The following is a 14,546-nucleotide window of genomic DNA, read 5'->3' on the forward strand; positions in this document are numbered from 1 at the left end:
TGATGACACTTCTGACTACACAGTTATTCTTTCTCACCCTCTCTCTGTACCCTTTGACCTTTGGGACCAGGGAGACCACAACCTCACCCGTCTGCTTGTAAGAGCGAGGTTGCCTCTAGTGACTGATCCAAGGTCAAATCAGAAAAAGGATTGATGTGACATTGGGGCTGAGATACAGCTAAGCAGGGATCCGTGTTTAGAGGCAACTTCAACCCACCTGCTTTCTGTTAACTCAGAAAGAAACAGAGATTTGCACAGGTGTTTTCCTCTAACACTGTGTGCTTTTGTGTGTCAAGGGTGATGCTTCTAAATCGGGTTCGGAGATCGATTCCTGTGCACGAAGTATGGAGGACGTTAACGGCAGCAAGAAGGATTTATCAGCCTCTGCAGGTGAGGCGTGCACATAAACTGTACACACTGTATGTATACAGATGACACGTAATGCATTGCTTCAGTGTGCTTGAATCATCGAGAAATGCAAAGGATTTAACTCAGCCCTCTGTGATTTATCAAAGCCCCTATTACAAACACGTACCATCTGTGTTTGCACAGTTAACTGCTGGCATTTTCCCTCCCTAATCTCTGTTAGATCCCTGTAGATTATATACTGTGCTGTGCTTCTGACATAATGTATCTAAAATTCTGGTATAGCAGGAACTTAGGTCAAAGGCATTTAAAGTATACCCTGTGCAAACATTGCCCCACCTGTTCCATGTGTGGGGTCTCCTGTTCTTGGTCCTTTCCTGGTTTGTTTTCCAACCACACACGGTGGGCACATGCCTGTCTGGCTCCCTGCACAGCATCAAAACAGTACAGCAGCCTCATCGATTATTCCTCATACGCCACTTCCCATCCCCTCTAATTACTGTTCACGCAGACTGAAAAGCTGGAAACACTACTGTATGGTGTACAACTCCCAGACGTACGGTATCTTTTCCCCTTCAACCCCGTCAGATGCTCAGTCTAAATCTGCTTACAAAGCTGGAGCAGCCTAATATACATCCTCTAGGCCTCGGATAAAGTTTGGAAGACGGAGGAATTAGCGCTATTAAGGTTGCATTGCCCTCCGCATGTCATGTATTTGTGTTGCTGCCAAACATAATATTCTCTCCCACGCATCCCATAAGATTAATGCTCTGCTGAAATATTCATGTTGCTCAACAACAGTATGAGGCATCCATTTTTAAGTATGCTGTGCGTTACTGAGGGTGTACCCCTGTGGCACTCCTCCCCATGTGCCACCGCTTCTGCTTGTTTTCATTCAATTTAGCATTTTTATGCTCCTCTGTGTTGTTGTTTTCATCAGCTTTTTTCGTTCTGTCCCTTCTGTGTCTCACTTCTGTCACTTTCTTTTCAACACTGCTGTCTTTATCCATTGATCTCATTCTCATCCCCTTTGCTCTAACCCACTCCTAACCCACAAAATTGTATCGTCTTCATTCCTTTCTTTACTAGTAGTGCCTGTAAATGGTCATGTGGACCTGAAGACCAACTTGACTCCACCTCTAATTACCCACACGGCTGCCACTCCCATGCCCGTACCCAAGTTGCCTGTTGGAGGTGACCCCATCCTGGGCTACGAGTCCCGCAGAGGCAGCAACGTCTCCATTGACCCAGCCTGCTATGACAAATCACCGGTTTGTATGTTTATTCTCACATACACCAAATGTATGTGGCAGTCATTAAAGTCAGCGTTGGTATATAAGTGGGGATAAGTGCCTAGAATTATCCCCACCCCCCACCAACACCCAGCTCCCCCCCTAAGTGTCTCTCTGAATTCACTGTATGTGTCCTGCTGATGTGTGGAGGTCACATTGATTGATGATGATTAATGTGGCGTGCAGTCAGACACTCTACTTACGGCTGCCACTGCCACTCTTTATTTGACAAACTGATGATGGGGATAAAGACCTGAGAAAATCAGCCCAGATCTCTACATCTGCTCCTGTCTGCCTGTCAGCGTGAATCTCTATTCAATTCAGCTCACGTCAAGCTCAGTCAATCCAATTCAGCTTGGTTTATGTGCATGAAAGAACAACATCGCCAGAGTAAGATTCATGATCAACACTTTTACATGCTGTCCCTCTTGTTATTCCTTTTCTCGCTCCTGCTTTTTATCACTCTGTCTTCCTCTTATCCTTCGGCTCCAGACCAGTGCTCGAAGCTCTTCTCCCCATGCTCCATGGAGCTCTGGCAGCGGCTGGACCAGCCGGCGGTCCAGCTGGAACAGCCTGGGTCGTGCCCCGTCACTCAAACGCCAGAAGCGGCAGTCTGGGGAGCGACGGTCTCTCCTCTCTGGGGAGGGTGGCTCCAGCTCAGAGGATGGGGAAGGTGGAGGAGAAGGAGGAGATGGGTTGATGGAGGATGATGATGCCTCTCTGGCCAGGACTGACTCCATGTCCCAGTCACAGAGAGGACCCAGACACCGAAGGATGGAGTCAGTGGAGACTCGGAGCTCCATGGATTTGCCCCCTGATTCTCTGCTGCAGGTAGATGCTGTGCATCCCTCAGATTTGACTTTTGACTTATCTTTGGGGTATTTGTCAAGAGTACTGCTAATAACATTTGATTTAGAGCACAACAGGGGTAGAAGCTACACTGATACCTCAATCTCCACAAAGTCCTGCTTTCTTGACAGTAGAAGCTTTCAGTGCACATCTTAAAAGTTTATGGTCAGATTTTTATGGTGTTCGTCTTTGTTGCACGTACCAGAGTGTTATTCCTCATCATAGCTCTGTGCAGAAGAAGCTACAATCCTGATTCAAAAAAAAAAAAACACATTGAAATAAGGTTAGCTAGTTATATTGGCCTGATAAGCTTTCTGCACAACAGCAATTGAGTTAACCAGGTAAGCATTAGTCATTGCTTGACTAAAAAACCACATGGTTGCATTTGACATTGTGTACCACTGGGTCATATGTGAAGGGTAACTTGGCAAACGGTGCTGGTCTTTAGTCATGTGCCATAGAAAGTGAATTGTATGAAGGTTTTACTTCCAAAAAGATTAGAGCAGGGGTATTTACTGGATAAATACTCCTCTTTGGCAGATGGAATGTTAATGAGGGAACTCATCTGCTGCAATATTTGGCTTGAATAGAAACCTTCATTCACTGAGCTCTCAGGGATACATGAGGGAAAAAACCTTACTCTGCGGTAAGGAGGGAAATTGCTTTACAGGACAAAACAGGCTGTAGTTCTTTCATCTCAACACAACCCTTCCAACGTGTTTGTTTGAGAGAAGACAAGCACACAGGGTATCACAGGGATGAGGATAACACCCTCACAGTAACAATTCATTCCAAAACCTACATATATGAAACAGAGCTGCCACACAAAGCACCTGCAAAATAATGAGAATAAAGCACTTGCATGAGAAGTGTGACTGTGTCCTGTCCCTGCCTCCTGTCCCTTTCCCTCTCTAGGTGCCCTTCTTGTATCGGTCAGCCAGTATGCACAGCTCCAGACCCCCCTCACTGGGCCACTTGCGGCTCCCAGAGCACAGCGATTGCAATGGGAAGGGTTCTCCATCAGTCCTGGGTCCCACACAAGTCTCTCTGGAGGATAATACTGAAGATGAAAATGCAGAAGAGGAGGTCATCCTGGTCAGTCTGAGTGCATGTTTGCTTGTACTTGTACTTCTGTCTTCAAGAATGAAAGCCTCCTTGTTTAAAACAGGAAATCATTTCTCGGGAATAGAATCAGGATTCAGCTATTTGCATGTTGTATTAGGCCAAAGCATGTCCTCATACGTATGAAACAGTTTTGTAAGAACAAACAAATTCAAAAACTTCTATCTGCGGAGAATAATTGTGGCTCACAATATGCAACAGGAAATTGTGAACACATGAATAATGAATGCACTTCCTACTCCCTCCAGGGTCGTTTTGCCAGACTGGTCCGCTGGCTAGAGAAGAAACAGCCAGAGTGGTGTCGACAGAGAGACACCTGGTCACTCTACCTCTTCCCCCCAGAGTCAAGGTATTGTTCACTGCTCACCTTTCTGACGCTACCTCTTTGCCCTCCCTCTTCTTTCTTTCTTTTAATCTAATATGGGCATTTTTACATATTCATGGGAGTTCTGGGACCCCAACACTCTGAAAGTTTGTTGTTTCCAAAAGGAAAACTCTGGTAAACTGCTTCCTCCTGTGGCAGTTAGAATAGATGAAGTTGTGTTTTTTAAATTTGAATGAAAAAAACGAGTCATTCCTTTTTAAATGGCCGTTTTTTTGTGATCTTCTTGACAAGAGGAGGATTCTTAACATTGCATTTGACTGACATCCCATAATGCTGACTGTAATGGCAAAATGTTTTTTGCCGCAATGTGAGCACAGCAGTTTTTTTCTGGCCATCCTATATCTGCTCCTTTTCCCTCCCACAGTCTCACTTCAGAAGTCTCTTTTATCTGCACATTTCTGCCATGTCAGGGGTGAGTAAGTAGGAGCAGAGGGGGGGAAGGGAGTTTCTCCCACTGTGCTGCGTGTTATCTCAGCCACGAGCTGAATCCATCGCTTCACACCCGCCTTCGCCCCCTCTTCCTTCATTCCTCCTCCCCTTCTGGGGCTTTGATCTGTGCATCTCTGCTGTCTGTTGGGAGGAAGTGGCTGTGAAGGCAACACCTAGCAACATGCTGGCCCCCACCTGCCACCACAGCACTGCAACATGCTAATTAAACATCAAACAATGTGCCCTTACTCACCCCTTAATGTTAGCCATCACCAGTGTCACATAATGTCCATTCCAAATGAGTAGATGTTTGAGATTGAATGACTCTCAGATACAGCATAAAATGATCTGCATCGTCACACTTACAAAAGAGTTGGCAGCACCAGAGAAAGTATGAAAGACTAAGTGAAATTACACTACCACTACTGCTACTTACAACGACAAAAAGCAGAAATTTGGGTTTTATTTATTTCTGTGCAGTGATAGCGCTCCCTACATTAGTGCCCTCCACAGAGCATGAAGTTTGGGTTATGACTGACAATGTGTTACTTTAATTTCATTGTGGTGGGCACTAAAATAGTCTAGAATATCTGTCCAGAATATCTGTCCAGTTCTGACAGCAACACAGGCAGATAACCGGCTGTGATTCTTATGTATGGCTTACTCTGTGACTCTGTCATGGTATCACCACCTGAACCCTTGAAAGACAGACAACTAAGACCAGCCAGACCCCAAAAAGGCCACAGTTTTATAATTTAGTATATGTTGAACAAAATTGAGAATTCAAATTTCAGTTGACTTAAAATTATTGGGAGATTGCTAACTTATCTATATCAGCATGAATAATTGATTTGCATTGAGGGCATTCAGTTCATCTGCAAATTTGAGCCTTTTTAAAAGTTCTGAATTCCTCTCCTCTCTGTTGGCTGGATTATATAATTTGGAAAAGGTTAATAGGAAAAGCTCCCTGTAGTCTGTTATTGTCAGAGTATTAAGAAAACTGAAGGATCTTGGCTCAAACCAGGCTTCTCGCTGGCTTTCAGTCACAGCGGGCCACAAGCTTTGGCTGTCGCTGAGAGTGACACCTAGGACACAGGCTCTGCGTGGCGCCCATTCTGGCCTTGAACCACCGCAGATTCCCGCCTGTGCTCACAATCACATCAAGAGACAGCAGCGTAGTGGGAAGCCGGAATCCAGCAGCTTTCACATGTACCTGAGTTCACCTCAACCTGCCTTTGTGCTCACTGTTGTTGCTGCTGCTACTGATGATTACTGCAGGGGAAGTTTTAAATGAGTGGGCCCGTCTATGAGGGCATACTGTGATGCAGTCACTGCGATTAGACGTGTTCGCCCCAAGAATGGGATGTGTAAGAACAGTGGTCTATGAACATGTAGAGCAAGGATGTGCAGGGCTCACTGAGGGCTGTGCACGTGGTCCCTCATACAGTACATTATTAGATTATGTGGAACTAGACTGAACCTTGTCGGGAAGTGGGTCATCTGAGCAGCCCATAATAAGATACAGACAAGAATAGAACAAACAGACAGCAGGGAGGACATTTCAGAATTACAGTAAATAGTAAAAGTAATGATCTGTGGCATTTTTATGTCGAAAGTCTCTGTTTTTACTTTCCAGTGCTGAATGATATAACATAAAAGTGATACAGCCTACAGCTGAGGAAAACATGAACTGTTCTCAGCATCTGTCAGCTCTTTCCTGGAAAGCAGTCATCCAGCACACAGGAAGTGATGCGGTGTATGTCTCTGATTTGTTTGGAATGCACAGAAGAACTAGGGTAGTTAGCATGAGCAGCTGTAATCTTTCACAAAGAGGTCATGGCATTGCCTGAGCACTGCTGACAGAAGCTTCTTCAGCAGAGGATCCGAGCAAACATGTCATGCTACCACCTACGCCTGTTCAAATGCCAGGTGATATCTGCGAGGTGCAAAAATGACATGTTCAAAGAAAAATGACGAAAATAAAGCAAACATGTTGGAAAAGGGAGTCAAAAAGTACAGACTTACAACTTTAACTGAGAGAATCTGTGAGAGAGAGAGTGGTGTTTGGGAGTGCTTAAGGACATTTTAAAAGTATAAAACTAACTAAATCAATAGTTAAGTCAATTATGTTAACTGTCATTCAGAAGCAGTTGAGGCATTGATGCCAGAATACTCAAAAGGTCAGTAAATATCAGCAGAGCGGAAAGCTTCAACCACTTGTCAAAATCGTTTCATATAAACATCCTCGCATCAAGATTTCAGTGATTTTTTTCAAATCCCAGGTCTGACAGAAAGTATTTTTTGTTTTTTTCCTTGAACGTGTGGTGACAGGTTTTTGCATGTGTGTGTGTTTGTAAGTCTTGGGGGGCATTTGGACTTGACTTTAAAGTTCTCATCCATACATCGGCTCTTCAAATGTGGAGAAGCTGGCACCAGAGGTGTGTTCTCCATGTGTCCTCTGTCCCTCCTGCTTGAGGAAGACGGTTGAATTCTTTAGCGTCAAGACATCAAAGAGGAATTAGCTCAAGCAATCTGCATACAGTTTGCAGAACGATCACCACAGTCAGATGACACACACAGACATGCATGCAGACTCAGCAACACTAAGCAGTGTTGACACAATGGTGTCTGCATTGTCAAATAAAGCCAAAAATCCAGATCTGAGCCTCACAATATTGTCCCCGGCTGAACACTGAGACAGATATGAGCCATCAAAGCGGATTTGATGCACGGTTAAATCCTTTGCAGTGCCATATATAACAAGCGTTCCCTCTTTCTTTCTCTCTGTTGTCACGAACTAAGAGCCTGGGAACCTTTTCATGTCATGTAATGACAGTCAGGCATAATTAATGGCTCCTATTTCTACAGCGGTTCATTAAAGAGTTACTATATGTGTGACAAACTGTCTTAAAGTGAACAAGATCTTTCATTGCTGCTGAAGTGTGCGCAGGGTTTCATGAAATGTCCCTGCACTGTATGTAATATTTCATGTCTAGAGAACAATTGTGTTTGCTTGAGTATGTCAATGTCATGCTACTTTATGCTTCTGCTCCACTACACAGGGAAATATTGTCCTTTTCACCCCTCCTCAAATTTGACAGATTTAATTACAGCACGTCCTCATACCTAAACATCTGAATAGGTCAATTGTCAATAGCTCCCAAAACATATATGACTGTAGGACAGTACCAGAACCAGGCATACCAGACCTGACCCTCATTGTATACACTTTGCTTAGATTTTGGCATCAAAAAAACTTGGTTACATTTAGGAAAAGATCATGGTTTGGGCTATAAGTGCATTACTTTTACATACCTGATGTAACTTAAGTACATTATCTAAGCTAAAATCAGTAAACACTGACTTTCACATTGGACCAAACAGAAGCCTCCTGGGCAAAAGTCCAATTTTTTGTTTGACCCATCCATCCTCCCCACCTCCTCATTATGTGGACCCTCTTGCTCTTTATTACTGCGTCACCTGACTCCCTCCTTTGCTCCAGTCATAATTACTACAGCCACTGGAGGTTACAGCCAAACAATGAAAGTAAATATGGGTCTTAATAACCTGCTTGCAGAGACGACCTATGCGTCAGTTTTTCTGGTGAGCATGCATGCTTTAATTAATAGTTAGGCTACTTTGCAGATAAAGATTTCACATAGAAGCTTGTAAGTTGATAAAATATGATGCAAGCTAAACTAGTTCCACCTAGACTTTTTACTTTCCTGATAGTGATATCTGATATGTTTTTTCTACATTAAAGTTCAGTTATCTAGTTGATAATTTGCTAAATTAATCTACTCCCTCTCTCACAACGAAAAATCCAGAATCTATAAATATATAAATATTCACTTTAGTGACAGCGCCCTCTAGTGGCCATAGTATTTATAATGGGAGCAAAGGAGGAATCCTGCGATCGGCTGGCGACCGGTTCAGGGTGTACCCCGCCTCTCGCCCATTGCTAGCTGGGATAGGCTCCAGCCCCCCGCAACCCCGAAAGGGATACGCGGGTATAGAAGATGAATGAATGAATGAATGAAAGGAGGAATTGAGGTGTTGTTATTGTAGAGCGACAAATTCCATATAGGGCTGGTTGGATGGGTCTACGAGACAACACCAAGACCTTCTTTTCCCAGTCAACCTTTCCCAATCATGGCTACAATCATTCCCTAACCATGAACACATGTTTATTATTGTCTTCACGGTGATGACAAAGGTCTTCTGACTGTAGCAAACCAGTTTAACCCAAACCACAATGTTTCCCTAATCCCAACCATGATGTTTCGCTAATGTTTTTGGGTCTAAACCTACGCAAAAAATCCTTAACCACAGTGCTGTCGTGTCATAAAACTCATTTACTGTTTTGTAACCGCTGGTGTAAAGCATAAAGCAGTAATTGGGGGAATTTTTCCTTTTATCATACCTTGACTGTAAAGGTTCATACACACCTTCAGGTTGTTGCAGAAAAGCTATGTAGGAGGAAATATCCGTAGGTGCAAGAAGAGAGAACTCCCACACGCTGTCCTTTTACTTGCAATAGATTTTATTTTTTATTTATTTGGGCACCTCAGGTACTTGATGAAGGTCTAAATGTTAAAATGTTGCATCTCAAATAAAGTTTATTACAAGTAAAAGGGCAGTGCGGGAGGCCTCTCTTCTCTTTCCTTTTGTAATAATAAAACACACACTTGTTGTCACGCCATTCCCACTTCACCAAATTTCTGTGTTTTTGCCAGGTTTCGGGGCGTGTGCAACAAGATCATCACCCATAAGATGTTTGACCATATTGTGTTGGTCATCATCTTCCTCAACTGCATCACTATCGCCATGGAGAGGCCTCGCATCGACCCCAGGAGTGCTGTGAGTCTTGAATCCTGTACACTATTCCCTACACACTATGTGACTATTTGCTCTGTCTGATGCAACTTGAGAGTGTTGCCTTCACAGTCTTCACTGACAAACACTGACATTTCTGAAATGTATGTGCAGAATCAATCATAAAGAAACTCGCTCTGCACTCAAAACTGTCTACAGAAATGGAGGAAAAAGGGAGAAAGTACCTGTCAGCAAGTCTAACCTTGATGACTATTCAAACAAACACACACACACACTCGCCCCAAAATGGAATTACTACTATAGTTTGCTCTCTGCAGAGAAATAGAGTGCAACACTGTGTAAGCAGGGAATCACTCCTGTTTGACTGTGAGCCAGTAGCTTTGGGTTATGTGTGCTGTACCCCTGTATTTACTGCACTGCATCATCACCACCACCACCTCCTTTGCTGCGTTCTTACTGTAGAGTTTTGTGTTATTCTTTCATCTCAATTGTTATTTCATTTTTAATTAAGTAGTTTTTGGAGTGGGCTTGCTTGTTCCAGCTTAGTTTTTATTAGTTTCAGAATTATTGTTTTTTAAATTTCATTATAATATGGGGGCATACAGGGTATTATATTACAAACACATGTTTTTATTCATGTACAATATAAGAATTACTGTATTTTCATTACCTGAGAATGAGCTCTTTATATCTACATAGGGAGCAGGTCCTCCGTCATGGAGTCCGCCATGTTGCTTGTTTGTACGGTAGCCCATATTGGAAAAACTAAACACTGACTCTAGAGAGCTCCCTCTGTGTTTCGTGGCCGCTGTAGTTTCTCCTACATGCTTAGACAGGGAGGGGTGAGGCGTCGGGTATTCAGTTGGTTGCAAGTCTCAATCTCACCACTAGATGCCATTAAATCCTACACACTGGACCTTTAAAGCATAATTGCTTCCAATAATGGAGGGCTGCCTGAATGCCTTACAACAACACACACATTTATGTAACTCTCTGTCCTTTCCTTCTTCCAGCATCAGCAGCAGAACACAGCCCAGCCTCTCCATGCATAAACACAATAATTATCACAGATTTTATTTTTTTTTTCCTCACTGAGCGAGGTGTTCCGCGGATGGGCCTAATTGCGGTTCGGTCTCGCTGGAACGCTCCGTTCTGCTTGTTTTGCAACTGAAACACGAAGGAAGACAGTGCCGTTGTAATTGATTCAATTATCTGTGGGCTGGCGTACGTGGCTAATGTCCGGGAAAGGAGATGTTTAACAAATGGAGGCCGCCTCACGGGCAGCCCGGTCTAATCAGGGCAGAGAGATCACACACATACACACACACATGTGAATACAACACATGCTAATGCACAAAATCCAACACCACAGCCACACTAACATTCAGATCACAGAGCAGCGTTTTCAGATGCACATATATTTTGTCAGTTTCCTGCCGTGGCCATCGTGTCCAGTCTGCACCCTGAGGCCATTATTGGAATGAGATGGAAATGTATGATGCAGCAAGCAGCCTGAAACAAGAGAATGAGCAGTCATTACAGGTTGGAGCTGTGACGCTTATTGCTCCAGATCTTATTTGCCCGGGTGGTCATTGCATGATGCTATTTGTTTGTCTGTGTGGGTTGCTTTGAATTAATGAAGCCGGTTGTGAATCGATATCCACTCGCTGATTCTGTTTTGGCTGTGTATGACAACCAAAAATGTATAATTTATCACTGCACTGCTACTCTTTTGAAGTAGCTACCTGCTTTCCATCACCCAGACTGATTTTAAATAGAAATGTACTCATTGTTACAGAGATATCATCTTTCAGCCACAACATTTTAGCACGGAATGCAGGCTTAATAATCAGTTTATTGTCCTGGAAGTTATGTCACACTCTTTGTATTTGGCCTGTGGTCCATTGCTTGTTTTGGTTTGGTGCTGCAGGTTGCCTGGATACTGTCTTCCTGTAGCTCAGTGGAAATGAGTGAGGATGATTATGCCACCTATTATGATTTATTATTCCTAATTGAGCTAGGGGACAATACATCACTGTCTAGAGCTCAAAATTGAATTATTTCAGAATTAACTGTATAAAATACAATCAATCTAAGTTTTCTGCATCCACGTCATCTGCTCCAAGATGGAGAGATGGCGCTACATGCTGGACTGTGATGAAAGCGTTCCAGGAGGTGTGGGCTGACTCTTGTTTTTCTGCTGCTCAGGAGGAGCCTCCAGGAAGGCTTTGTAAATGCATAATTGAATGCTGCATTAAGCACAATTTTTATGTAGCAGTGCATTGCTGTACAGTGTCCCACTGAATTATTGCTATCATTACACAGTTCCTTAAAAGTTCGAGAGATACGTACCTCTCCAGCATCTGTGGCTGTCAGTGCTCATACAGTGCCTAGTGGAGCATTGTGGATTTCCTGCTGGAAGTGTTTAGTACTGGTTATTGTTTTCACCGCTTTGTAACTGAGCAAAGTGGCTCTCACTTCAAGTCATTGCTGGGCCCTGCTGCATTATTTTAGCACAGGCCAAGCTACATTGAGCTTTTCAGGCTGATGGCTTGTGGTTGCCTGAGTTGTGGTCAGACACACTGGATGCCAGAAGTTGACCCGGAAATAACACCACCACCATTAGAGATGAGGAATGAGAGGGGGGCAAGAGGAGGTGTTTTACACTTTTATACCATACGGATTCTGCTCTGGATTCTGCTACAATCTGTTTCTTTAGATCTGCATCTTAAAATGCTTTAGAACTGAATTGGAAGCACGCACTGCACACAATGAAAAGCCATATGTGTTGGCTGAAGGTTGACCCATTTGAAAAAGTGCAGTATTCTGTGTTTTGGTCGACAAACTCTCAAGAATGGCTACGATACTTTGCATGCAGTATTTTAGCTCGCGAACTACTGCCCCCTACTTTGGTGGAGATTTCTCTATCGATCACAAAAAGCACAGGAGGACAAGCTTCCATGCTAATTCAGTAGCCAACGTCCTAAGGCGAGAAAACAGGCCCATGTTTTTTCATATACACCTATGCAAAGTGTTTTCTGGCGTGTTATATCATGTTAATTCAGTCAATTATTGTCTCGGTGAAGGAGGAAACTTAGATTTCCAGATTCGTAGAATTTGTCTCCTCCCAGCTGTGCCTGCGAGCAGTATGAAGTATGTTTTATGATGACTCACATTAAATCCTTTTATGTCTCCCAAGATTCAGACCCCAGGTTCACATGAAATTTCAGTTTGTAAGATTTGGTGTATAATATCTATTACATAATACTTATTCTTTCAAATAAGAGCAATTCCAAGGCATATGAAGTAAATCTCCATAACAGGTTTTACATTCTGTCAAATGGGAGAGGCATTGTGGTAAAATTTGTGCATTAGAGTGTAATAGCTTCCATTAAAGATATTAAACTGTCTGATATTTCAAAGATATTAAACTAATCGACAGCATCATAATTGCTTTCAACATCTGATTCCCATACATTTTTCTTTGATGAATTTTATCATACATTGACACGTTAATGTTTAGAGTGCTTTAAGAAGAAGATGTCAAACCCTTTGTGACATACAAGGCTTCACCAAACACATGCTTTTCATATGGGGATTCAGTTAATTGTTGAAAACTGGAGAACTTATGTTGGCTATATAAATCTTCAACTGTTTTCATGTCATCATTGACCCAATTTTCTTAATGTTCCATCTGCAATCTTGTCAAAGATGTTTATCCAGTAGGGGACTTTTCCGAATTTATGAGTATTTTAGCCAATGGCAGCGTGGGCTTCTTGTCATGCAGTGCAGTGAGTTTAAAATTATAGGGTACTTGGTGATAGTTCAGAGTGGTTTCTTAGAAGCTTGGAAAGGAAGAATTTTTAAGGGAGTGTTCTTAATTCAGAGTGCAACCAGCACTACATTGAATGAAAAGGGCTGCAAGGTAATAACATCTAAAATGGGAACAATTTATCCTCCTTTGGTGTATGAGGCCTGAAGGGTTTAACTAAGGTTTTAAGGTTTAGAATTTACCTCTAGGGGCTTTTGTTTTGCCATAGAAAGCAGGATAGATGTTTATTCTATTCATTAAACAGATGTTTAGGGATTTTAATTGGGACACATTGGAATGAATATAGATATTTGGGGAGTACATTCATTTTAATCAAGTTCAGTCTTCCAATTTAGGATGATGGAATGTCCCTCTATTTCTGGAAATCTAATTTAACCTGGTCCAGAAATGTGATGTGGTTTTCTTTGAAAATTTTGGCTATTGATCTTCATAATTTCCATGCCTAGATATTCAAATTCATCTGGGCACCATTCCAAAGGTCTGGCTAGATTCATAATGTTCTTGTCCTATATGTTAAAAGACATAATTTCACTGTTTGATGGGTTTGATGGATCAGGTAGGACTCAGGCACTTGGGCGTACTTGGCAGACACCCAAGTTTCGTCATACATTGTTAATGCAAATAATTTTGATCAGATCTTGTAATCTGAGGTCATTTTTGGCAATCCTTTCAGGTGTTGGTGGTGATGTTATCGGTGCCAATTCTAGAGCGCTAGGCAGAGTTTTATTAGACAGAGCTTCCTTATACATGTTTGTCAAAGACTCAGTCCGCTGGAATGCTGTCTGGCCCCAGGGCTTTATTGTTCTGCAAAGACTTCATGGCATCAAGAACCTCTTTTTCAGATATATCAGCATCAAGACGGTCTCTGTACTCAGGATCTGGTTTAGGCAGAGTTAATTAATTCAAGAAATGTGCTGCTTTGATGTTTTCTTCATCACGGTTTGTCTTATGAAGTGCTTCGTAAAACGTCCATGTTTCCAAATTCAGAATAGTGGTAGTTGGTCCGAGCCATGGCTGCTTATTTGTGCATAAATTATTATAATGAATTCAATTCATGAAGCCAATACGTTCAGTTATACCTCAGTTCTAGTTTAAGCATGTTCCTGTTTGAGATTTCTAATCTCTTCCTCTAAAGACAAGAGGGTTTTCCTTTTCTCTCTTATCTTATGTGTGCCGTCTGAAAGGATTGCCCTCTCATATATGCTTTTAAGACCTCCCATATGTTAGCATGAGAAGAGGAATTTGTATTAATTTCCACGAATCCATCAATGTCACTGTTCATAAGTCTTATGATTTCAGGGTCCTTAAGCATATATGTTTTAAATGTCTAACTATGAGATGGATCCCAATTCATTTTTAATGGATTATGGTCAGATGGCTTGACCATTAAGAGCATTCAGTAACCCTTGAGATCATGCTCTGTAGTATTAGGCCA

At 42.4% G+C, this 14,546-nt stretch overlaps 1 protein-coding gene across 1 annotated transcript in view; it reads left to right on the forward strand.

The window, feature by feature from the left end:
* Window positions 1-14,546, forward strand: part of cacna1g (calcium channel, voltage-dependent, T type, alpha 1G subunit) — a 234,130-nt gene that overhangs the window by 163,193 nt on the left and 56,391 nt on the right. Inside the window, exons 16-21 of the mRNA XM_076759944.1 lie at window positions 297-390; window positions 1,456-1,637; window positions 2,151-2,489; window positions 3,423-3,602; window positions 3,878-3,978; window positions 9,180-9,303. Of these exons, the coding sequence (XP_076616059.1) occupies window positions 297-390; window positions 1,456-1,637; window positions 2,151-2,489; window positions 3,423-3,602; window positions 3,878-3,978; window positions 9,180-9,303 (1,020 nt within the window). The remainder of the gene's footprint in view (window positions 1-296; window positions 391-1,455; window positions 1,638-2,150; window positions 2,490-3,422; window positions 3,603-3,877; window positions 3,979-9,179; window positions 9,304-14,546) is intronic.

Source organism: Chaetodon auriga, chromosome 20, assembly GCF_051107435.1.
Source record: "Chaetodon auriga isolate fChaAug3 chromosome 20, fChaAug3.hap1, whole genome shotgun sequence".
Lineage (NCBI taxonomy): Eukaryota > Metazoa > Chordata > Actinopteri > Chaetodontiformes > Chaetodontidae > Chaetodon > Chaetodon auriga.